Source organism: Diabrotica virgifera, chromosome 3 (genome assembly GCF_917563875.1).
Source record: "Diabrotica virgifera virgifera chromosome 3, PGI_DIABVI_V3a".
In the NCBI taxonomy this organism is placed as follows: domain Eukaryota; kingdom Metazoa; phylum Arthropoda; class Insecta; order Coleoptera; family Chrysomelidae; genus Diabrotica; species Diabrotica virgifera.
This window is the reverse complement of record NC_065445.1, coordinates 218477545-218504894: the sequence shown is the minus strand read 5'-3', so window position 1 is coordinate 218504894 and position 27350 is coordinate 218477545. Positions and strand designations below refer to the sequence as shown.

The 27350-nt window shown below is 32.4% G+C and overlaps 2 protein-coding genes across 2 annotated transcripts in view; one reads left to right on the top strand and one right to left on the bottom strand.

Moving 5' to 3' along the window:
- Positions 1 to 4807, bottom strand: part of LOC114331344 (uncharacterized) — a 215110-nt gene extending 210303 nt beyond the window's left edge. Inside the window, exon 1 of the mRNA XM_050647270.1 lies at positions 4707 to 4807. Coding sequence (XP_050503227.1) covers positions 4707 to 4718 — 12 coding nt within the window. The 5' untranslated portion in view covers positions 4719 to 4807. The remainder of the gene's footprint in view (positions 1 to 4706) is intronic.
- Positions 1 to 27350, top strand: part of LOC114331342 (hydrocephalus-inducing protein-like) — a 691883-nt gene that overhangs the window by 76412 nt on the left and 588121 nt on the right. Inside the window, exons 11-12 of the mRNA XM_050647266.1 lie at positions 4500 to 4739; positions 18705 to 18826. Coding sequence (XP_050503223.1) covers positions 4500 to 4739; positions 18705 to 18826 — 362 coding nt within the window. The remainder of the gene's footprint in view (positions 1 to 4499; positions 4740 to 18704; positions 18827 to 27350) is intronic.

The window sequence follows — 27350 nt, the reverse complement described above, 5'->3', positions numbered from 1 at the left end:
AATTTTTTTGTTACCAAATAGTTCTCTAAAAGTTTTCCCGTGAATGCAATCGATGCAAATGTTTTTCAGCTTCAGTGCATGAGAGTTATAGCAATCGCCATGAAACCAGTTTTCTGCACGAAAATAATGATTAGCGATTAAAATTAAGCATACATTGTAATTTCGATTACCAAATGTCGAATTCCAATTCTGAGTTTTTTCAAATATCGTGGAAGATATGGGGAATAAGCTAAGGCTTTGGGAATCATGTTGTACTTATTGTCTATTCGTGATGATAACTGCTGGTCCAGAAAACGATAATCTTGATTGTAATGCAAAAAATTATGTTCCTTTTTGTAAGTTTAACGTCAAAAAAACGTTTTTCTAGGCCGCCAGACTGCATCTTTCCACCTTTTTCTAGGCCGCCAGACTGCATATTTCCATCCGGGGATTTTCTGTCCGGGATTTTTTGTGGGGATGTTTTGTCCAAAAAAAATTTGTGGGGATTTTTTGTCCGGGATTTTTTGTGGGGATTTTTTGTCCGGGGATTATTTGTCCGGGGATTATTTGTGGGGATTATTTGTGGGGATTTTTTGTGGGGATTTTTTGTCCGGGGATTTTTTGTCCGGGGATAATTTGTGGGGATTTTTTGTCCGGGATTATTTGTCCGGGGATTATTTGTCCGGACCCCAATAGTAATTCTTGTATTTGTACATTGTTCATTTTCCATTTTCCCAATATCATGTCTTTAGATTTCTCCTTGCATTGCTTTATTGCGTCATCTAGTACCATTGAGAAAAGTAATGGACTTAGTACACAGCCTTGTTTTAGTCCTATCTTTGCCTGGAATTCATCAGATTCTTGATTGTGAGTCCTTATTTTTATTTTATTATTTTTATATAAGGCTTTAATTATTTCTATCATATCCTTTTCTATTCCATTTTTCTTTAAACATTTCCATATATCTTCCCTTCTTATTCTATCAAAAGCTTTTTTCAGATCAATAAAGCATATGTGTATCTCTTTGCCTTTCATCAATAGTTTTTCTCCTATTTGTCTCAATATGAATATCAGATCTTGGGTACTCCTTCCTTTTCTGAAGCCATGCTGGGATTCTTCTAGTTTTATTTCTAGTTTTTCCCTTAGCCTTTTTTCAATTATTCTATTGAATATTTTGGCAGGAACGCTTGTCAATGTAATACCCCTATAATTTTCGCAATTTCTTGCGTCTCCTTTCTTAAACAGTGGTACTATTATATCTGTTTTCCAATCAGATGGTATTTCCTTTGCTGTGATTATTTCATTTAGTAGTTCTCGGAATTTTTCTTTTGAATTTTCACTCATGTACTTTAACATTTCAGCTGTGATTTCATCTTGGCCTGGAGATTTTCCCAATTTTAATTTGTCAATGGCTTCTGCAATTTCCTCTTTTGTTATTTGCTGCATTTCCTCTGTATTTTCGATCATGTCTCCCTCTCTTTCATGTTGATATTGTTTCCATTCTGTTAGTTCTTCAAAGTACTGCTTCCATCTTTGCATTATTTCTCTTTCTGTAGTTAATATATTTCCTTCTTTATCTCTTATGTTTCTTAATCTATGTGTTTTCTTTTGTCTTAGCTGTTTCAATGTACCATAGAAAAATTTTTGGTTATTAAAATAGTTTTCATTCATTTTGTGTCCAAAATCTTCCCAAGACTTCTTTTTTGCCGTTTTAATTTCTTGTTTAATGTCGTTTCTGGCCATTTTATATTTTTCGAAATCGTCCTCCGATTTGGTTTTTAGATACATTTTCCATACTTTTTTCTTTTCTTTCACTTTACGTTGTATTTCCGCTGTCCACCATTTACTTTTCTTCGAATATATGTTTGTGATTTTAGTTGTTCCGCATACTTCTTTTGCTGTTTTCAATATGATTTCCTTAAATTGCTTCCATTTATTTTCTATTCCTGTGTTAATTGCCTTTATAGTCTCGAACTGTTTGGTTAACTTCTTCTGGTATTCCTCTTTACTATCTATTTCTCTTAATTTGTAGCTTTTTATTTTTTCTTTAGTTATCTTCTTTCTTTTTTCTGTTGTGTTATGTGTGTACACCCTTAGTTCCATTATAAGCAAGTAATGGTCACTGCTTATTTCAGCCTCTCTTTTTACCTTTACGTCTTTTATCATCTTTAGGTCTTTTCTTTTTATTAGGAAATAGTCTATTATGGATTTTTCTTTTCTCGATTAGATTTCTCTAGTATATTTGTGTATGTCTTTGTGCATAAATTTTGAATTCGTTATAACCATATCATTTGCTATACATAGATCTATGATTCTGTTTCCGTTATCATTTTTCATTTCTTCTCCATGTTGCCCTAAGTATCGTTCAATCCCTTTATTGTCTCTTCCCACCCTACCATTTAGGTCTCCCATTAATATAATGTTTTCTCCTTCGTTGTCCATCTCTGCTTGTAATATTTCAAAGAATTCATCTTTTTCCTCTTTTTTGGCATTATCATTTGGCCCATATGCTACGATTATGCTGGTTATATTTGTATTATCTAGTTTTACTTCCACTACCAATAATCTTTCGTTTATATATCTTTCACCTATTATGTTATTTGTCTTTTCTGTTTTTACTATTAGGCCTACACCTCCCGCGCCCCATTATTTTAAGTCAACTCCTGACCAATATAAGCGGTAATCATCATTTAGATCTACTATTCCTCTACCTTTCTTTTTTATTTCAGTTACTCCCAAGTAGTCTATATTTTGTAGTTTCATCTCTTCAATTATTTCCTCTTCTTTACCGTTAATACCTCGCACGTTCCGTGTAGCCATTTTTATGATTTCTTTTTCATTTTCCTTATGTTCCGTATTTTTATATATCTCACCATTTTTGTTCCTCGCTATATTTGTAGCTTCATATATATTTTTGCTTATCAACCCAAATATGGGCATTTTGTCTATTCACGTCCCCATTAGCCAGAAAGGGGTCTATTCGGACCACAATTTTTTTTTTTCGAAAACAGTGGATCTTCTGCAAGCTTAGCAAGAGCACTTCGACTAAAACGGTGACGACTCAGATGGCCGATTGGCCTCAGATCTTGCACTAGTTGAATTTTGTAGACTTCTAAACCAAGATCCTTACGTAATATACGCCAAGTTGTTGCATACGACAAGCCAAGCTGTTGGGAATAGCGACGAAGAGATTCTTCGTTATTTACGCGTACACCATCCGCTACCGCCGCTACGTTTTCTTCAGTGCGTGCTGAATGTGGTCTATTAGGTCACATGTTATCTCTAATAATAAAAACTGGGTTTCAAACTAATTGGTGGTATAGCGAATTTTGTGTTCGGTAGTGCAATTATGTGGACCATAATTTGATTTAAGCGCACGAAACACATTCCTCATTGAATGCCTATTTTCGTAATACAGCTGAGTAATTTCTAGACGATGTGCCGAGCTAAATCTTTCTAGGATGAAATGTCAAACAATTTTGAATAAAATCGCAACGTCAGGTGATACGATTCATGAACAATCTCCCACCAAATCCCCACCAAAAAAGTACCTCTAAATGAATCACCCTTTATATGCACGCCAATAGAAGTTAAACAGGAAATGAGACGCTGTATGCCACTTGTATGATGTTTTTATGCTTTAATGCAGTGTTCTTACGGCTCACCTCCACATGTGTTACATCGAAATACGAAATATGGTGGGAGTGACAATACTGTTTTATGATTATTTCATGCAAATACCTATGTTAAGAGGAAACAGTAGCGATCAACAGGTAGCAACAAACGTGTTCCAAGATTGCGGCTCTAATTTTGAAAATTTTGTCGAGATATTTGGCACACATATTCGTAATATAATAAAGAATGGCGGTACAGAGCCCAATTTCAGAAATATGTTAGTATGTGGAAATTACTCCATAACTAAATAAAATATTGGAAAAAGGAGCCTGTACCGCCATTAAGAAAGACAAAAAAATACACTTTCTTCAAATAAACTTTTTTATCCCATGCCTAGATTTTGTGTAATCTTGGAACTACTAAAAATCGATTTTTTTATAACAAGAAATCGAACGTCACTGACTTGGCAACATTTCGCGCCTATGTGTATAAAAATTATTGTTTTTGATAGTGTAAACGTCACTGTCAGTGTCTAATTACCAATGCACTGTTGCCTCACTTTTAAAAGTTCGTAGAACTTTCGCAATCTTGGACCGCGTTTGTTGCTACCTGTTGATCGCTACTGTATCACCTTAACATAAAATTTTCAGCTATTTTGGTTTATTTTTATAAATATTTATTTCCTAATAATAAAATAGTTTTCTATTACTTTCATTTAGCGCGCCTATGAGTATATTGTCACAATATTCATCTAGATAGTCTCAAATACTGTCGACGCACTGTTGTCAAAGTTTCGCAGAAAGTTCTAAAAAGGGTGTGCTACTATCCCCCGAAGTAATATTGATGACGAGCTGATGTGGCCTCTTAAAGAATTTGTATACTGTTAAATAAATAATTATTTCCAGATAAAGCTAACTGCTAATTTACTAGACGAAATTGGCGAAAGGATGATCGTAATGATGTACGGGTCCGAAATGTATCAGCTGGCAGTACCCATGAAGTACAAATGCGGGGTACCGAAAGTAACTACCGATCCAAGTGAGATTCTGATCAATTTCTGCTTCATAAATTACGAATATACCAGAATAATCAAATTCATAAATGATACTAACCTGTGTGGACATCTGTTCTATACACCTTTGTCGGTAAGATTATCACATGGCTAACTAAAATACCTTCCTTTCATTTTGTAACTTAGTTTATAATTTTTGGATAATGTATATTACTCATGTATATAGTTTACATATTTGAATGTGGATGTTTCTAACTAGCAGATGTTATCACATAATTATGTATATAACAATCGTCATATGCATACTATAAATGGGAATGGAATATATTTTAGGAGGGAGATCCCTGAAATAATAATAAACAAATATGAATAACCATTTTCAATTTCGTTGCAAAACGAAAATACAGCCGCAACATATTCTAGTCCAATCAGAGAGTGCAGCAAGCACCTCTACCGGTTTCGAAACTTATTAGTCTCTCATCAGGAGGCGCATATGCTGCTCTCTCTGATCCAACCAAAACAAACCCCGGCGTGCAGTCACGGATTGCATCGAACGAAACTTCATAGATGCCATAGTGACAACTGCCAGCAAAAGACTAAGTTTTCAATCTAATGGCATATAAAACAACATAATGTTACTCTACATCCCACCAGACTGAAAACAATTAGAACCCTCGCTGGTTACACCTCCGAGGCTTCTACAATTTGCAAACCATAACGGATGCTGAGGCTAAGGAAGATGAGGGAATTTTACAATTTATAATTCACGTCCCATTTGCTCAGCGCGGTTCAGCTCCAATAACCATTTTCAATTTCGTTGCAACACAAAACTACAGCCGCATTATATTCTAGTTCAATCAGAGAGTGCAGCAAGCACCTCTACCGGTTTCGAAACTTATTAGTCTCTCATCAGGAGGCACATATGCTGCTCTCTCTGATCCAACCAAATAAATTATATACAGTGATGAGCGCGCTAATAACCGGCAAAATAGCTCAAAAGATGGAAAACATAATAAATTGCGAAATATAAAAAGAGATGAAACTAGTGGAGGTTGAAATTATCGTAAAATTATCTAAAATAACATTACATTACATAGTTTCCCACCTTTAGACGTATCAGAGGAGTATGACAACTGTCACTGTGACAGTAGAATTTTATAAAATACTCCTGTCACAGACGTCTAAAGATGGGAAACTATGTAATGTAATGGTAATTATTAATACGTTAATAACGATAATTTTCACCTCCACTAGTTTCATCTCTTTTTGTTTCGCAATGTATTATATTTTCCATCTTTTAAGCTTAATCTAAATAGCAGTGCTCCAGGTAAAGACAATATTTCATATTCCATGATATACCATATACCACTTCAATATAAAATATCATTATTATATATTTTTAATGAAATTTGGAATGACACGTCACAAATTCCAGAGAGTTGGAAGGAATATATTCTAATACCTATTAAAAAACCTGGAAAACCAAAAAATTCTTATAGTTCATATAGACCAATATCCCTAGCTTCTTGCTTCCTAAAGACGTTAGAAAGATTAATAAAAAATAGAATTGAACACTGGTTAGAGCAAGAAGATATTTTCCCAAAATCTCAATATGGATTTCGAAAATCAAAATCAACTCAAGATGCGATAACTTCCTTAGTCTCATCTATACTAATAAACTTTACTGATAATGCGTATACTATGGCTGCTTTTCTAGATGTCTCTTCTGCATTCGATACCGTTAATTTGGACATTATGTATAAAAAACTACTAGACATTGGTTTTCCCATCAACTTGGCTAGATTTCTGAGGACACTGTACACTAATAGATGGACGGTTTTAAAAATCAACAACTCCATCTCCACTCCACGTCTTACAAATATAGGACTACCACAGGGTAGCATATTAAGTCCAATGTTATATATTTTATATAATATTGATTTAGAAAATTGTATTAATAGCACAACAAAGATTATTCAATATGCTGATGATGTAGTAGTTTACACATCCCACAAATCATTGGATATATGTAAAAATAATTTTAATGTCTCAATTAAGGCTGTTCTTAATCACTATCAAAATATTGGTTTAGCAATATCAGAATCTAAAACAGAAATTTGCATTTTCTCCAGAAATCGTCAAATTCCACAAGGTCATTTGGCAGTAGGTCAAATTCAATATCCTATTAAAAATTGTATAAAATATCTCGGTACTTATTTGGATAGAAAACTTCTATGGAAGGATCACATGCATCATATCATAAAAAAGTCTGAAAATGCAATGAATATTCTACGAGCCTTTTGTAGAACTAATTGGGGTGCCGATCCAAATATAGCACTTTTATTTTACCGTATTATGATTCGTCCTATTTTCGATTACAGTTGTCATCTGTATGGAACTGCTGCAAACACACATTTGAATAAATTAGAAATACAAAAAAATAAATGTCTTCGACTTTGTCTTGGATATTTGAAGTCTACACCCGTTAATATAATGGAAGTTGAGGCGATAGAACCACCCCTGGAATTTCGACGACAGTTTTTAAGTGATAAATTTATTACTAGAACTATAGGAAAAAATACAAACTATCTGCAGGATATACATAAGTTATCAATTTTAGATCTAACTCATAAATATTGGACAAAGAAAAAATGTCCCCTTCTTGTAGATAGTTACTTGAAAATATCTCAATACCGAAGTACTTTCTATACTTATGAAAATCAAGTTTCACCTATGTATTCCCATGTATTAGAAGAAATTTTCTCAAAACAAATTAATACTTTTTTTATAGATATTAATTTAAATCCAGTCGTTTTTCAATCATTTATACTTCATAAATGGCCACATTATCAGTTTTACTATACAGATGGATCCAAAGTACAAAACAAAGTAGGATGTGCAATAATCAATATTCAAAGTGGATTTAAAAAATTATTCAAATTGCCTTGTGAATCATCGATATACACCGCTGAAATGATAGCGATACTTTTTGCTTTAAGACACATATTTAGTAACGAACCCTATAGCTGCATAATATTTACAGACAGTAAGAGTGTCGTTGATAGACTAACTAACGTACATAAGTACCAACAACTCAATCATATAGAACTGGAAATTATGACTCTTTATAATTAAATTGCAAATTTAGGAAAAAACATCATTATATCATGGATAAAGGGACACGCAGGCATTAGGGGTAACGAAATAGTAGACAGGCTAGCCAAATCCGCCCTAGAAATAGGCGAAGAACTTCCCATGAACTTACTACCCATTTCGGATATTGATATTATTAGTAGACGACACCAAAAAGAAAATTGGCAAAGGTATTATCGAAACACGAGAACTGGTAGTAATTACAAACAAATGCGACCTGAAATTCCCATTAAAAGATGGTTTCATTCTGTATCAAATCGCCATTTCATAAGAGTTATAAATAGATTGAGATGTAATCATGCTCTTACCCCCCTTCATATTACAAATTTTATGATAATCTTAATATATTAAAAATTCCACTTCCCGTCTACCTGAACAATTTGATTTTTTCTGAAGAGATTAATATATTAAAAACAATTTACGAACATATCAAAAATTGTAAATATAGATTGTAGCAATAAAATTTACCCTGTATTTAAGAAATTTTGTTAAAACAAAGCAGGCATGTTTGTTAAAACAAAACAAACATGTTTGTTTTGTTGTTATTTTGTTTTAAATCCTGTAGATTTAAGTAATTATTGTATATTATAATTGAAAAAAGAAAAGAACAAAAAAAAAGAGAAAAGGAAAAAAAAAATAAAAAAAAAAAAAATAAAAAATGCAAAAAAAAACAAAAAAAATAAAAAATGCAAAAAAAAACTAAGAAGATGTAAACCTCCGCGAGGATGAATCGGGTTTACGTCTTAGCGTAGTAAAAAAAACAATTTATAAAAAATAACAATAAAAAAATTAATAAAAAAAAACAAATTAACAAAATAAAAAAAAATGCAAAAAAAATACAAAAAAAATAAAAATTTACAAAAAAAATGAACAACCAAAACAGAGTATTATTTAGATAATAATTGTAGATAATAATGTTAGTTTGTTATGTATTTAGAGTTAGAAATACAGAAAAAATTCCTCTGATTGAAAATATCAAATTTGTTTGTTTTTAAAATAACAAAATGGCTAATTGCCTAGGCCAAGGCCATCAAATTCACTCAAAAAAAAAATCTTTCAAGCTATTTTTCCAGTTATTAGCGTGCTCATTACTGTATAGTGAATTATCCAACGCCTTATAAGGCCTTCCTAAAAACGAGTTAACTTTGATTATGTGTGACCTAATGGCCAAGATTGGTAGAATACAATGAAGAAGAAATGAGCCAGGAGACCGATTGGCTGAATTTGTAACAGAAGAGTTTTTGGTTACTAACACTTATTTTAAACTCCCATAGAGAAGATTATGCACATGGAAATCACCTCAAGAGATTCCAGGCCACATAGTGAGAAATCAAATACATTACATTATGATCAATAAAATATTTCGTAATAGCATAACATCAGGCAAGACATACCCAGAAGCCGATATCAAGTCAAACCATAACCCATTGATTGCCAAAATTAGGTTTAGACTAAAGAGGATTCGACGCAGTGTCAAAAAAATATAACCTAAAACTACTGAAGAGTGCGCTATTAACCGGTAAAATAACTTAAACAGCAGAAAACATAAAACGTGTTGAAATAAAAAGAGATGGAACTAGTGGAGATAGGAAATTTTCGACAGAAACCTAGAAATTTACGTTATATGTATTGACCATAGACTTATATTATATTATCATAGACAGAGTGTCGTTCAGAATTAAGTGACGACACCATCTTTTTTCTTTGGATCAGAGCTGTCTCACTCTTACGCATAGTAAAGCTGCGACAGTAGTCCTCCCTTTCCGTGCATATACTTACACTTATTGTCATCTTAATTTCTCGATACAATATGCTGGAAAGAGATACCGCAAACCAGTCGAAGAGATCTGTTCGTCAGAAAACGCGGAGTGTGGGCTCACTCTATGTTAATATATACCTCTATGGTATTGACAGTTTCCAACCTTTAGACGTATCGGAGGAGTATGTCATCTAAAACTGTCACTGACACAGTGGTAGTTGCCCGTAGTTGCCAAACTCGTCCGATACGTTTAAAGGTGGGAAACCATTAATAGCTTGGACGTAAAACATAAACACGATTTATTTAAAAAGGTATAACGGCAGTTTGTTTATTTAATATGCAAATTTTTTATGCAAACGATTTATTTACTATGCAAAAAACTGCAGGCTTATACAAGGCTTAAATAGTTGGGAATTTGGCAGACAATAAAAAAAACCTTTATTAAATGTGGAAGAGAAACTAGACACTTATAAAAAATATGTGGAAGTAACTTTTGCAGATTGAAGGCAGAATACGATTGAAGACACGGAATCTCAAACAAGATTATCATCGAAAAAATCACGTCAACTATTAAAAAAACGCTGGACGGAAGGGCCGCCCGAGAACTTTATCGTACCGATCTATTATCGTTATGGTACTAGATACTGGCATTCTATAAAAATAACAAAGTTACTCGTTATTTTGATATTTTAGAAACACCTACTGTACTTAAAAGTATTTTATGGTTCTACGCATCATTAATTCCTGCATTTGAGAAAATGTTCGATGCCATATTTCGGGGACACACTATAGATGTGTAGATTATTGCATAAATCAATAGAATATTATAGTCATACTTTCATTTCAAATTAGTTCATTTTTCTGAGAAATTAATAGTTTACAATATTTGAATTTCATTCTATTTCGATTACGCCAGTCCATGCGCGAGATTAAGAACAAGATATTATCTCCAAATTTTATCCTACTGCATGGATTTTAATGAAATTTTGGGAGTAGCCCAATCTCCTAATTCAAAGTCTATCCTATATACTATGGCGCTTTTATCGTGGGGGAAGTTCCCACCACTTCTCAGGGGAGAAATATTTTTATTTTCGAATTACATGGAGAAAAAGGAAGATTTTTAAGAAAATTTAAAAATTCAATCTATAATTCGATCACATTTTTTACAAAAACCATTCATTTTAAACCCGTTCAACTTTTTGAAAGTAGAAATAACACTATATATATTAAAAGGTATTGTAGAAGGAAAACAAAGCATTTAAATTATGGTGGATGGGGAGTTAAATGTATATACTTTTCATTTTTCCTTAAAGTACATTAGTCATATATTTTTTTGCACCATATCTCGCTTAGTTTGTAAGTAACCGACATTTAACGGTGCTCGTTTTAAAGGCCTTTTCAAACACTACAAAAGGTGTTGGTAGCATTATACACCTAAAACCTACCGTTCCTCTGTTATTTCAAGTTGAATACACCAATTTGAGCATGCACCAAAAAACAAACTATTTTCACCTACCATATCTCTTTTTGTATATTATAAATAGAACATTTACGAAGGAACGAATCTCTTTATTATTTATAATCTAAAAAATGTTTTATACAGTGTGTCAATTTTAAAACTTACAATGGCTATATTTCACGAACAAAAGTTGAAAACGAAAAATGCTTGAAACCGTTTCTAGGATAGTAAGGGGGAACCAAAATGACATGAAAGAGAACTCACCCCCATCAACCCCCTAGGCCCCACCCACCACAACCAAAAAAGTTTAAATTGCAAACCCCTACTTGTGATACATAATTGAAAAGGCTATAAAAAATGCTATCCAATGGTATAAATAATAATTATACAGGGTGAAGCAATAATTGTGAAACTTTGGCTTAAATGAAAAATTTAATGAGGTTTTGTTGAACTACAAATTTGATAAAAATGTCAATTAAGTAAATGTTCAAAGTGGGTTCCGTTGTTTTGTAAACAATAATACAGTATATTTTCAAATTCTGCACGAAATTTGACAAATGTTTTTCTAGTAATAGGGCGACATGCTTGAGTAATTATTTCTCGCAATTTCCCAAGTGACGCAAGTTAAGTTTTATAAACAACTGATTTAAAACAAAAATGGCAAATTAAGTTTTAATTAACAGAAAAAAGTACGAGCGGACACTTACCATTTAAAATAATAGTCCGGGAGATAGCATTACAAATACAAACGTCATAGTAAGCCAGCTGATATTAACACCCTGTATAATTATTATTTATACCATTGGATAGTACTTTTTATAGTAGGATAGTATATTACTTTTTTCTATGGGGTTACCCTAAATCAGTTGTTTATAAAACTCAAGCTTCACTTGGGGAATTGCGAGAAAGAATTACTCAAGCATGTCGCCCTATTACTAGAACATTTGCTAAATTTTGTGCAGAATTTGAAAATAGGCTGTATTATGGTTTAACAAATAACGGAAGTCACATTAAATATTTACTTATTTGACATTTTTAATAAATTTGTAATTCAAGAAAACCTTATTAAATTTTTCATTTAAGCCAAAGTTTCACAATTATTGCTTCACCCTGTATAATTATTACTTATACCATTGAATAGCATTTTTTATAGCCTTTTCAATTATCTATCACAAGTAGGGGTTTGCAATTTAAACTTTTTTGGTTGTGATGGGTGGGGCCTAGGGGGTTGATGGGGAGTTCTCTTTCATGTCATTTTAGTTCCCCCTTACTACCCTAGAAACGGTTTCAAGCATTTTTCGATATCAGTTTTTGTTCGTGAGATATAGCCATTGTAAGTTTTAAAATTGACACACTGTATAGTGTTTTTAGTTCGATGCATAGTTTTTAAGGTATTCACAAAAAATCCGTCCGAACAGGTGTCATTTTTCAATGAAAACAGTTTTTGTTTAGAAATAGGTTCTTTAGCCACTTCCGTGCTTATTGTGACCAACAAATTTTCCACCCCCTTGAAGAAGTGGGAACCGTCCCAAGATAAAAGCGCCATAGTATATAGGGTAGATTTTGCTTCTTGAGCTATTCCCTACTTACTGTGAAAATATCAAGTACATAAATGTAGTAGGATGGAATTCGGAGCCAAATACCCTCATTGACTGCCCTACGATAATGCTCTGCTATGAACGCGTGAGAGAGGACACACATAAGATTATAGCAAAATTTCTATTTACCGTAACTTTTTGAGTTTTTGAGCTACAGCAATGAATTTTATGTCATTGGAAAGGTAATTTTGCGTTCTTTCAAAATATGTTAAAATATACAGGGCGTATCTAAAAAAATTAAGATTTTTTATTCATTTCCGGTTCAACCGGAAGCCATATTTTTGGTAAAATTTATTATGATAATAGATAATAAAGTACCATATATGTTTGCAAAATTTCAAATTTTAGTTTCTATTGAGAAGGAAGTTACGGGCACTCGAATATTTTTTTATAAAAAATTCATAACTCCCCTCCTATGGGGAGTTAAGATATACGATTAATGTCATTCAATTTACTGATAGGATATAAAAAATATATCAAAAAATAAAAAAATTCCTTGGAGCCATTTTTGAGAAAATCTAGTTCAAATTTATGTCAAAATTTGACCCCTTAAATATAGGCAACCCGTAACTTTTTCTGAAAAACGATAACATCCTTCTTATAGCCCCATTTTTAGGCTATATAACGACTTTTTCAAATTAAACTTATCTTAAACAAGTTTTTAGATAGATAGGGAAATGTGTCGGGTGGGCGGTCGGCCATGTTGGCCGCCATTTTGAATTTGGAAATGTCAAATTCCGTATTTTTATTTACCTATCGATGAGCTTACTTTGAGTTGAATTTCATTCATTTCGGTCAAAATTTGCAAAAATGGGCCCTAAATAACCCCCCTATTTCGGCCCCCCTTTGAGAGGTTTTTTTTAAAAGCTTAGTTTCTCGACAAAATTCTCTTAAACTTACTCATACCGAATTTCATCAAAATCGGTCCAGTAGTTTTTGCTGGGCGGTGGCGACATACGTACGTACGTACATACGTACGTACGTACGTACGTACGTACATACTTCCGACATGTTTTTTTTATTTGCTTTTTAGACTCAGGGGGACTCAAAACGTCGAAAAAAATGAAATCTGAAAAATTTTTTTTTGCACGATCCTATAACTTTATCTATTATACTATACTACGTATATAGTACGATAAAGTAATAATGACAAAAATTTCTCCAGGATCTTGTAGGGGGTGCTTTAAACTTTGATTTAGTCACTTTCTGATTTTCATAGTAATAACTTTTAATAGAGTTATTAAGCCTTCAAAATCGCCATTTTTCGTTTTTTTCAATTTTAAATTGTTTATATCTCGAAAACGATCAACTTTAGAGAAAAATTATAAGAAATCTTTTTATCCAGAATGGTCCAAAAAATCTAAACAAAATTTGTCCGGGCCAAAAATATTGATTTTTGCAATTTGATTAAAAAATTTTTTTTTTTTAATTTGGACCACTTTTCCCTTGGGCGACTTCTTGAACCTTATTCTGGGATGTCTCACGAACGTGATTATGCAAAAAATGTCATGGGAATATTTTCTCCGACGAACCCGCCGTTTTCGGCTTGTCTAATAAGCCACAAATTTACTAAAAAAATGTTTTTATTAACGTTTCGACGGTTAAATCGGATCCTATTTGGACGTTAATAAAATCATTTTTTTAGTAAAATTGTGGCTTATTTCCCATTAAAAATAGTTAGTTACAAAAATGCCACAAGAAAATAGCTTCAAAACAACATTGTTTAACATATTTTAAAAATTTAAGTATTTCTTACCTTATATACCTAGAATAATATCACCTAAAAGTAACACTAGAACAAAATCAAATCAAAACTAAAAATATGAAATCAATTAAAATTAACACACAAATTATATTATTAATCTATCAAAAATATAGAATTACAATTAATAATTAGGGTACGCTTAAAACTGATTTAGCAACAACTTGTCAAAGCGAAAAGAGGCGTAATTCTGACGTCACTCCATAGCTCACTTACACGGCGGCGAACGGCACACTCCTAATTTGAGGCTTAGAAATCGAAAAAGCGACCATGGGAGGTGAATGGCAAATTTTTATAATTCTTTATATTTTCGAGGTAGCTGAATCCGAATATGAAGTTTATTTTTATCTAGAATTGGTGGAACATGTTCAAAAATCAAATTTCATGTAAAAATTCAAAAAATCAATTTTGATGATTTTTCAACTTTACCTCACTGTATCTTTGGTCGCTGTAAATATTTCCTTTTGAAAATTTTACTGTGTCATTTTTTAAGTATTTAGATACCAACGAGCTTTGTCTAAAGTGTTTAAACGAATTCAAAAAGGAGTTATTAATTTTTAAACATTTTGTCGTCAGATTTCGTTAGTTTCATGTTTAATTAAAAAAGTTGAGCGACGAAGTTTTTAGCTTATAATTTTAACCAATACAGTATTAAAATATAAGTGATGAAGAAGTTTTCTGAAAAATTTCCAGTCAAAATATGTAATAGGAAAAAAGTTATATGACTTTAAAAATCGCACACCTAGTGTTAGGCAAGCGGCAGCAACCCCTAAAATGATGTTATACCGACCACGAAAATCAACTTTAAGGTGAATGACAAATTTTGATGATTCTTTATGTTTTCGAGGTCGCTGAATCTAAATATGATGTTTATTTCTATTTAAAATTGGTGGAACATGCTCAAAAATCAAATTTTATGCAAAAATGCAAAGAATCAATTAAGATGGTTTTTCAATTTTAACTAGATTTATCTTTGATTGCTTTCGAAAATGTTACTGTATTATCTTTGAAGTAATTAGACAACAATGAGATTTGTACAATATGTTTAAACTATCCCTTTTAAGCGCCATATTGGCTAACCTTACAACGATGCGATCGACACAAACGCCAGAGGTACGTTTGGCATATTCACCAATGTTATATCTTGATTGGACATAAGCGCCATTTTCTAGTTTTTAATTTATTTCAGACAGTATTTTCAGCCACATTAATGTTCATAAAATATTAAAATTTGAAAAAAAAATCACCAATTTTTTTGAGTCACTGTGCAGATAAGCAGAATTGGTAAAAATAAAAATAATCAGTTTTTTGGCTTTCTTGAAAAATCAATTTATTGTCGTTTATGCCGTTTTGGCTTGACAGCGTCGATCTAACGGGGCTCGTTTTAAAGGCCTTTTCAAACACTACAAAAGGCGTTGATAGCATTACACACCTAAAACCTACCGTTCCTCTGTTATTTCAACTTGAATACACCAATTTGAGCATGCACCAAAAAAGCAAACTCTTTTTCACCTACCATATATCTTTTTGTATTATTAACAGAACATTTACGAAGGAACGAATCTCTTTATTATTTATAATCTAAAAAAATGTTTTATACAGTGTTTTTAGTTCGATGTATAGTTTTTAAGGTATTCACAAAAAACCGTCCGAAAAGGTGTAATTTTTCAATGAAAATGGCCAATTTTCAACTACGCATAACTCAAAAAGTATCGAGTTCTCAAAAAAAAAGTATAGACCAGTTTTTGCTTAAAAATGGGTTTTCTAGCCACTTTCGTTATTTTGACCAACAAATTTTTCACCCCCTTGAAGGGGTGGGAACCGCCCCAAGATAAAAAGCGCCATAGTATATAGGGTAGATTTTGTTTCTTGAGCAATTCCCTACCTTCTGTGAAAATATCAAGTACATCGATGTAGTAGGATGGAATTCGGAGCCAAGTACCCTCATTCACTGCCCTATAATAATGCTCTGCTATCATCGCGTGAGAGAGAACACACACAAGATTATAGCAAAATTTCTATTTACTATAACTTTTCGAGTTTTTGAGCTACAGCAACGAGTTTTATGTCATTGGAAAGGTAATTTTGGATTCTTTCAAAATATGTAAAAATATACAGGGCGTATCTAAAAAAATTAAGATTTTTTTTTCATTTCCGTTTCAACCGGAAGCCATATTTTGGGTAAAATTTATTGTTATAATAGATAATAAAGTATCATGTATATCTGCAAAATTTCAGATTTTAGTTTCTATTACAAAGGAAGTTACGGGCAGCCGAATATTTTTTTATAAAAAATTCATAACTCCCCTCTTATGGGAAATTAAGAAATCTGGCTGATGTCATTCCATTTACCTAGAGGATATCAAAACTACATCAAAAAATAAACAAATTCCTTGGAGCCATTTTTGAGAAAATCTAGTTCAAAATTATGTCAAATTTTGACCCCTTAAATATAGGCAACCCATAACTTTTTCTGAAAAATAATAATCTTCCTCTTAGAGCCCCATCTTTAGGCTATATAACGACTTTTTCAAATTAAACTTATCTTAAACAAGTTTTTAGATAGGTAGAGAAATGTGTCGGGTGGGCAGTCGGCCATTTTGGCCGCCATTTTGAATTTGGAAATGTCAAATTTCGTATTTAGATTAACCTATCAATGAGCTAACTTTGAGTTAAATTTCATTCGTTTCGGTCAAAATTTGCAAAAATGGACCCTAAATAACCCCCCTATTTCGGCCCCCCTTTGAGAGATTTTTTTTAAAAGCTTAGTTTCTCGACAAAATTCTCTTAAACTTACTCATACCGAATTTCATTGAAATCGGTCTGGTAGTTTTTGCTGGGCGGTGGCGACATACGTACGTACATACGTACGTACGTACATACGTACGTACATACTTCCGACATGTTTTTTTTATTTGCTTTTTAGACTCAGGGGGACTCAAAACGTAAAAAAAGTGAAATCTGAAAAAAAATTTTTTGCACGATCCTATAACTTTATTTATTATACTATACTACGTATATAGTACGATAAAGTAAAAACTAATGATGGTAAAGTTGTAGGGCCTGACAAGTTTTGTGCAGGATTCCTGAAACTTATAGATGAACAGCGAATAAAATGAATTATATACAGTCCGTCTAATTTACTTACCGTTGCACGTCATTATTTACGTTAGAGATCTAAGTTGACATTGTTGCCCAATTACAAAAAATTCTTGAATTCATTTTAAATCACATACATCACATAATTTTTGCGGAAGTGGATTGATTATACAGCAAAATAAATTAATATTCAATGTAAATAAATAAAAACTTTAGAAATAGAAAATAAGAATTAAGTTATAATCTTACGTTAAAGTAAATAATAAAAACAGTAATTATAATAAAACAAATAATTATAGTAAAGAATAAAAACAAATATGAAGTGTCATCACCGCAACTGTTAAATAAATGTTACCAATGTATGCCAAAATATCACCTTCGTTCGATTACAGTTAGTGTGTTCCGAACAAATGTGCTTCATAAAAACGCTTTATAATCCATTTATACAAATTAAATGAAAAATATTATTGTGTATTTCTTTAAGTTAACATTAATAGAAATCTTTAAATATTATTTCTACGCGTACATAATAAAATATGTCTAGTGGCTGTAACGCCAGTGCACTCGGCAAATGATTCTAAAAAAGAACACACCTACCGCCTAAATATTTCGTGTTGGTATCACGTGACGTCACGGGCTATGACGCGAATGACGTGCAATGGTAAATAAATTAGACGGAGTATATTTAGCACTTATTTCTGGTTGCACCAACATATCTTAAGCTTAAGAAATGCTTTAAGCTCAGATTACGAGTCATACGTATTGCACCATTGAGTCTTAGATCTATTTTTAGCTTGCCACAATGGATTGCCACGTGGATAGCTTAGGGAAGAATCGAAAGTTATGGTGCAACGTAATTGAGACTTAAGGCGGCTCTATCTATAAGCAACCAGGGTGCAACCAGGCATTAGTATTTTGTTTATGGGATTGAGCCACAATTGTAGGTGTAATGAAAATACATTTTTTTAAAATGAACTATTGCTTAAAATTTCGATTTTCACTCCGGGAATCATCCTCAGAAAATTAGAAGAAAATCGTCTTTAGATTTGGATTCAGGAAACAAAACTAAACAAGAATACAATGATGGTAGATTGACCCCAACTATTGCAGGGGCGGCGACGCGCAGGCGAACGAACGAACGAACAGATTTTGCGAATTTATAAACGAAAACAAAGTTTTCGTTGAAAATCTGGTTAAATGTTTGTAGTCAACACTTATTATTTGCGTTTATTCAATAATTGTAAATATTGTTTCTTTGTCATTTTTAGAAACCGAAAGGCATGAAAGTTTCGCTTGACAAAACTGATTTTGAAATATGTCCAGGTGATATAGTAGAAGTAAACTTAACAATTTGTACATACGTTCCTGGTTTACACGAATATCCTTTAATGTAAGTAACCTTTTATATAAGTTTTTTCACCTTAACTTCAACCCAGTTTCTGTTCTTGAGCTTTTTATTTCTTTATATGTCAACTGCAATATGAACGTTTCTGATATTTTAAGTCAGTGTGGTCTAACTTTTAGTTACCAGAGAATACATTAAACTTAATTATATAATCGTAATAGTCTAAGAGCTGGGAGCGGATTTTGTGCGTGATAAGTAATATGGAAAAACTATACGAGGGTATGTTGAATTAGTTGTGTATATGACTTTTCCCAACGGGCTGAAAACAGAGTGTTGGATGAGAGTAGTTATAAGGGGTCAAAGTCGCGGTTTTTATTATTTTTTTGTGACGCTCATGATCGAGATAGTGCACCAAAATTTGGGAATAAGTAGGTCATGACGTAACTAAGTAAAATCTCCAAGGGCGGAACGCCGCGTCGGGAACGAACGTCACAAAAAACACCTTATAATTTTTATATTTACCCCTGCCCCCACACCTTTGTCGTCCACGCAGCGTTCCGCCCCTGGAGACTCTACTTAGATACGTCAGGACCTACTTATTCCACATCGATTATGAGCGTCACAAAAAATCCCTTATAATTTTTATATTTGTTCCTGCGCCCACCCCTTTGTCGGCCACGCAGCGTTCCGTCCCTGGAGATTTTACTTAGTTACATCATAACCTACTTATTCCCAAATTTTGGTGTACTATCTCGATCATGAGCGTCACAAATAAAATAATAAAAACCGCGGCTTTGACCCCTTATAACTACCCTCGTCCCCCACTCTGTTTTTCCGCCCGTTGGGGAAAGTCAGGTACACAACTAATTCAACATATCCCCGTATAATTTTTCCATAACATTACTTATCACGCACAAAATCCGCTTCTATCTCTCCGACTATAAGGGATTTACACTACGTATCAAAATTAACGCACCATCTTAAAAATGGGACATTTTTGATGTCTCGTATTTCCTAAACCTGTTCTCCGCTTTTAGTGATTTTTTAATATGTTATAGCTTTATTCTTCAAGAATATCTATGTAATAATTAAAGCTCGGATTTATAGGCAACAAAAATTGAAGAAAAAGGCGCCTATATAGGCAAAGATTTTTATTAAAAAAGGCAGGAATATTAACATTTAGGCAAAATATAGGCAATAAAGGAATATAACTTATTATTTATAACCACTTAAAATTTTATCATTAATAGAAACAACTAAATGTTTTTCAATATTTTCGGTCTTAAAACTATGTCTTCGATCACTTAAAATTAATTTGTACATTGAAAACGAACGTTCGACATCGACAGATGTAATTGGAGCATATTTCAGAGCGGATAATAAATCTGGCATAATTTGTAATTCCTCGGAAAATGTCCCATTCAAAACTTTAGCAACATTAGATAAAAACGAAAAACCTTCATTCTTGTCGAAAACATATATCATTTTTTTTTAAATTAATTGACCGTTACTTCCAGGTGCCGATTTAATTTTCGTCTTTAAATTATCTATTAATTTTACTGAAACATAAATTTATCCCTTGTTTTTCTAATAAGGTAATTGTGGTAACTATTAATTTATAATTGTCATTGATATAAGCGAGTTCCTGTTTCAATTTGGGATTTTTTAATATTTTTTTTGCTTCTCGAATGGCTTCGGAAATATCATCATCAAATTCTGACATAACTAATTCTATTTCATTGCAGTGTTCAAAGTAAAAAAAAACTGCTTCGAGCCAGGTTCCCCACCTTGTAATTACTGGTTTAGGTGGCAAAGGGACACCGGGAAGTATTTCTTTATATATATGCACCCTCAACGGAGCCTTTACAAAAACTTTTTTCATAAAATTTATAAAATTATTTACCAACGGAAACAGATTTCGTATTTCTTCAGCAATTCTATTTACCCCGTGGGCTACACAAGTGCAATGAATTAAATTAGGATAAAAAATCTTTAAATTAACAGCAGCTTTTAACATATATGCCGCAGCATCTGAAAGCATTAAAACTATTTTATTCACTGTTATAGGGTTGGGTAAAAAGAGGTTTGTTAAACTATCTTGTATAAATCGACTTATTGTTAAATTGTTTGTTTTTTCCAATTCTTTAACGGCAACTAAATAAGGTTTTCTCGCAAAGTTTTCGTTCAAAATTCCAATCATTAAATTAGCTATATACCTGCCGCATACATCTGTCGTTTCATCCACGATAATATACAAAAAATTTCCCTCTAACTCCCGCTTAATTTTTGAAATATATTCCACATAACATTTTTCCACAGTATGTTTTCTCAATGCACTCTCGTCCGGTAAGGATTTATTAAGATATTTTTCGAAAAAGCATTTAAAACTAGGGTTATTAACTTTTTATAGAGGAATGTTGGATGCAATCATCATCTGGCATAAATCAAATTTAAATGCGTCTTCCTCCTTTTTTTTTGAACTGCTTAAACTATCCCGCAGAGATATTTGGGCTAACTTAGAGGAATTTAATTTTTCCAAATTACGTTTATGAAGTGGGGTTCCACAATGCTGGTCAATAAAGTACTTTTTTCTACTTGAAATCTGAGAATTAATAAAAAAATAATTAGAATTCTAAAACCGCTTTAGAATTTAGTTATGTTGTGGGACGAGAAAAAAAAGAGAAAAAATAAAACTTACCGATTTGCCGCATGGTTTACAAAATGCTCCATCTCCTTCTAGAGAAAGTTCCGAATAAGGTGCGATCCATAGCCTTAATTTAAATGTCATCTTTTTACACAAATATCTAAAACGTTTTAAAACGTGTTCTTTGCTTTTCGGTATACGCAACAAAACTAAACTAGGATATTAGACCAGGGCGCATCTGTAAAAATATTAGTACATTTGGACGTTGAGAGGTGACTCAAATTTTTTTGCAGAAATTGCTTGAAAATAACTCAATTAATAATATTTGAGTTTTCCTCCCTCTCAAAAAGGTCCGGAACATTGTTTAAATAATCAAAATGTCAAAAAATGAAGGAAAAATTCGATTTTTTTCTTCGTTTTTTGATTATAACTTTAAGAGTATTCATTTCCGAGAAAAGTTGTATTGACATAAAAGTTGTGTAATTAAATTTCCTATAATATAAAGTTGGTTAAGAATTTAAAAAATAGTCACCCTTGTTGCAAAATAGCAATAATTGGGAAAAAACTATACAAAAACAAGTATTCGCATTTTACGTTTTTCAACCATTTATGCTAAACTTAGGACCTTCAAATTTCACCAAGAAAAACTATATGATACAGTTAAACAATACTGTAAATTTCATTAAGATCGGTTCAATAGATTTTGCAAAATAAATTTTGCAATTCAGCTTTCGCAAAAAAAAATCATTTTTTCAAACTGATACAGGACTGAAAATAAAGCAGATAGCAAGTTGAAATTTTTTTTGCTTATAGAAGTGTACTGTACCTTTCATTTTCAATTTGCAGAACTAAAATCCATTAACCACCACGGCGTCAGGAATTTTTTTAAATAAACATTAATTATTGGTGTTGCGCGCAGGACACCGGATAGTTTGCTCTGATTGGGCATTCCAATGACCTTTGATAATTATTGATACATTTTTATTTTTATTACATTTCGATATAAATAAATAAATTTGTTTATTGCAAAATAAAAACACATATTCTATCCTTTGAAATAACACTTTTTTTAGCAAAAACTTTCTTTGTTCATATATTTTAACTTGAGAATAAATGTTTATTATTTTTAAACATATACAATTGTTTAAACAATATTTCACAAACATTAATAAAATTAGTTTGATTTTTTTGGAATTAAAATATTAAAATACAACAAAATATAGAGTAAGAAAATAATATATTAGATGAAGATTGGAAGAAATTTTGGTGGAAATAAACTTCATGTGAATCGAACACCGCTGTCCCGCGCGTAGCACCAATAATTAATGTTTATTTAAAAAAATTCCTGACGCGGTGGTAGTTAATCGATTTTAATTTTGCAAATTGCAAATGAAAGGTACAGTACACTTCTATACGCAAAAAAAATTTCAACTTGCTATCTGCTTTATTTTCAGTCCTGTAACATTTTGAAAAAATGAATTGTTTTTGCGAAAGCTGGATTTCAAAATTTATTTTGCAAAATCTATTGAACCGAGCTTAATGAAATTTACAGTATTATTTTACTGTATCATAAAGTTTTTCTGGGTAAAATATGAAGGTCATAAGTGTAGCATAAATGGTTGAAAAACGTAAAATGCGAGTACTTGTTTTTGTATGGTTTTTTTCGCAAATATTGCTATTTTGCAACAAGGGTGACTATTTTTTCAACTTTTAAATAATTCTATATTGTATGAAATTTAATTACACAACTTTTATGTCAGTACATCCTTTCTGGGAAATGAATACTTTTAAAGTTATAATCAAAAAACGAAGAAAAAAATCGAATTTTTCCTTAATTTTTTGACATTTTAATTATTTAAACAATGTTCCGGACCTTTTTGAGAGGGAGGATAACTCAAATATTATTATTTGAGTTATTTTCAAGCAATTTCTGCAAAAAAATTTGAGTCACCTCTCAACGTCCATCTCAAAACAGATGGGCCCTGGACTATATAGCAATTTGTGACTAAACTCTGATACAGTAACCGACTGTACAACTGATAATAAACTAATAAAGCTTAGGGATTTCCGAATAGTTAACCCTCAAGTCTCGATCAGCTACATTTTCCTAGAAATCTGTTATATAAACAAACCATTGATATTTTATTATTGACCCAAAATTTTATTATAGAATGGTTTAGTAATAGAATAATATCATGGGTAGAACCATGAAATTTAAAAAAAAGGCACAAATAGGCGGAATTTACGAAAAAAGGCAAAAAGTGCAAAAAACAATTATAATAGGCAAAATAGGCAAAAAAAGGCATTTTGCCTATAATCCGAGCTTTAGTAATAACACTGTTGCTAAACAGATAAGTGTCATTGTTTACCGGGTGTAACAAGGATAGTGTGTTTTTTCCTCAAAGTTTGGAACACCCTGTGGAATATTCTAGTGTATATAAAATATTGAAATTAAAACTCAACTGTAGTCTTAGGATTTCTTAACATCTTGCTTTTTGATTCATTCGCTTATGTTGGATAATAAAAAAGTTAGGTACTTTAACAACTAGCAACCTTCTTCATCAATACAGGGTGTTTCTAAATAAGCGCGACAAACTATCAGGGGTAATTCTGCATGAAAAAATAATGACCGTTTGCTTTATAAACACGTCCACAAATGCTTCGTTTCCGAGATACGGGATGTTGAATTTATTCTTACAAATTGACGATTTATTTATTGCTCTAAAACCGGTTGAGCTATGCAAATGAAATTTGGCAGGTTTTAAGAGGTAGTCATTACGCATTTTTTGGCATACAGTTAAGAATTTTATATTCACCATTGGCGTGCATACGGGTAATATGACCGGGTAATATGACGCGTATGCACGCCAATGGTGACTAAAAAATTCTTAATCGTATGTCAAAAACTGCGCAATAACTACCTCTTAAAACCTACCAAATTTGATTTGCATATCTCAACCAGTTTTAGAGCAATAAATAAATCGTCAGATTGCAAGAAAAAATTCAACATCACTTATCTCGAAAACGAAGCATTTGCGGACATAATATGTGTGTAAAAGTAAACATTTATAAGTCATTATTTTTTTTATGTAGGACTACCCCTTAAAGTTTGTCGCACTTATTTAGAAACACCCTGTATTGATGCAGAACGTTGCTAGTTATTAAAATACCTATTTTTTATTATCCAACATAAGCGAATGAATCAAAAAGGAAAATGTTAAGAAAGCCTAAGGCTACAGTTGAGCTTTAATTTCAATATTTTACATTTACGCTAAAATATTCCACAGGGTGTTCCAAACTTTGCGGAAAAAACACACTATCATTGTTACACCCGGTATACAATAACAGTTATCTGTTTAGCAACAATGTTATTACATCCATATTCTTGAAGAATAAAGCTATAACATATTAAAAAAATCACTAAAATCGGAGAGCAGGTTTAGGAAATACGAGATATCAGAAATGTCCCATTTTTAAGGTGGTGCGTTAATTTTAATGCTTAGTGTATAGTTTTTTAGAAAGAAAATAATTCTTTTAATACAAAAAAATATTTTATTATCATGATCAACAGCTATTTCATCCATCGTCTGATGTAGGCCTCCCTTAGGCGTGTCTCTTTATTTCTGTTCATAGTTTTCTGCATGCCAAAGGAGTTTTAAACAAAAATCGGCGAAAATCGGTGTAAAAATAAATTTAAATAAAACAAAAGTGATGACAAAATCAAGCTATCAGATAGATAAGTTTACCAAATAAACTCAGATGCAAGTGAGATGGAAAGGGTCGAAGAGTATATACACCTAGGTCACACAATCAAATTAGGCAAACAGAATCAAACGGCAGAGGAAAATAAAAGTGTCAGAATGACTGGAGCAGCAGTAGGAAGTCTCATTATTATTGTGTTGAAAAATAAAAAGATACCGATAAATCTAAAGAAAAGGGAATTCAACAGTTTTATTTTACAAGCTATGACATATGTGGAATGAAGACTGTGACACTTACAGAGTTATCAGCCAATAGGTTGAAAAAAACATAGAGGGCAATCGAACGAGCTACGTTAGGAGATAATTTGCGAGAACGTATACGAAATGAGGATGTGCGAAGCCGAACGTAGGTGGAAGATGTAATGGAAGAATTGAAAAGGAAAAGGAACTGGGAAGGACACGTGATACTTCAATACAACGAAAGGTGGACGGGAAACATTGTACATTAGAGACCAAGCTACCACAAAAACCAGTGGCGTAGCTAGCTTGGGTGACACCCGGGGCGGTAATCGATGGTGTCACCCCAAATCCAAAAAATAAAGATTGTTAAAATCAAAGAAAATCCGATAAACGTATGTTTTGAATAATGAAAACAATTAAGAATCATAGTTAATAAACCGAGGTTATTTAGCCTTGTTTGCGCCATTGTTGCTCGCAAGTAATTCTTAATTAATTTTAGCTTACTAAAACTTCTTTCACATGAAGCAACCGATACACAACTAACCATTTAGTGGCTGTAATATTGGCAGCTTTTTAATGTCTTCTGAGCCTTGGTATTTATAGCAGGAGGTCTGCTTTTGATACCTCTTCATGGTAAAAGTCATAAAATGTTGAAACAACTAAATTCAACTGTTCGCTGTTCATGAAAAGCAAAGTGTGTGTCTGCAAAACCTCGAACAATGAAGCAACATCATGAATGGACATTGATCTGGTTTCAAGTTCAACATTGAATAGGTCAAAATATTCCAATATATATTTTTAAAGTTCGTCCTTATATTTTTTCGTGGCAATATCTATTGCTTCAACTATAATATGACCACTTTTTTCTTCAATATAAAGTGCACCTATTTTGGTCACTGATTGATAAACGGTTGTGCCTTTACTTTGCAATTCAATCTGACAAACATTATTTATTTCTCTTAGTACATAATTCCAAAAGAAAATATGACAAAGAATTGTGAAATCACACAGCCGGCATATGGTATGTGCAGCACCTCTAGTGCCTAAATTTTCTTATTGATGATATAATTCTTCAATTGCAGGAACAAAAATATCAAAATGTTCTGCCAGTACTTTAACTTCAGCATAGTGAGGATTTCAACGCATTTTGGAAAGTCGTTTAACAAAAGATTTGCTGTTTAAAAAGCACTTCCCAGCAGCTAGTGGAAGTAGAAAATTAAAAAATTAAAAATTGCCTCCACAGTTCCGAAAAATGTTACACAAGATGTACCTATTGTGTGTAAAAAAGTGCTGGCCACATAAATTAATTAAATTGTCAATACATCCAACGAAAATGGTCTTTTTGTTTTTTGCTTTAATAATAGGTTGTATTCATCCATGTACCCCGCTGTGAACCTGTGAACGGCAATTCATAATTATCTAAACCTAAACCAATTTCAAGCTTCTTAAGCATTTCGTTACTTTTAGCTTATTTTTTCATTTTAAGGGATAAAATCCGAGAAATGCCAATTTGACCTAGACTTTTTTCGGTTTCGTGTGTTCACAAAATAATATTGAATTGTATTTTGATTCTTTTGTGATCTTTGCGATCTCATTTTTTTGCAATTGGGTTTCTCGGGTGTCACCCCCGAACGGGTGACACCCGGGGTGGACCGCCCCCTCCGCCCCACCCTAGCTACGCCACTGACAAAAACGGTCGCTAGAAGAAAACGACGAAAAATTGTAAATCTGGAAACGTAACAAACATAAAATTTCAAATTTTCACCTTGCAATATTATGTGTATCTCTGTTTTTGTATAATTAGGATTATCCATTTCACACGTTACCTGCGGGACGAGGTCTATTTGGCCCCGTAAAATTCTTCGTATATGGCGGAATCAATTTTTATAAGACTTCAAATATGGCGGTCCGAGGTCTAACATACCACGTCAGAAACTTTTTCATCTGGCGGTTCGGGGCATAAATGACTACGAAGGGGTTGTAA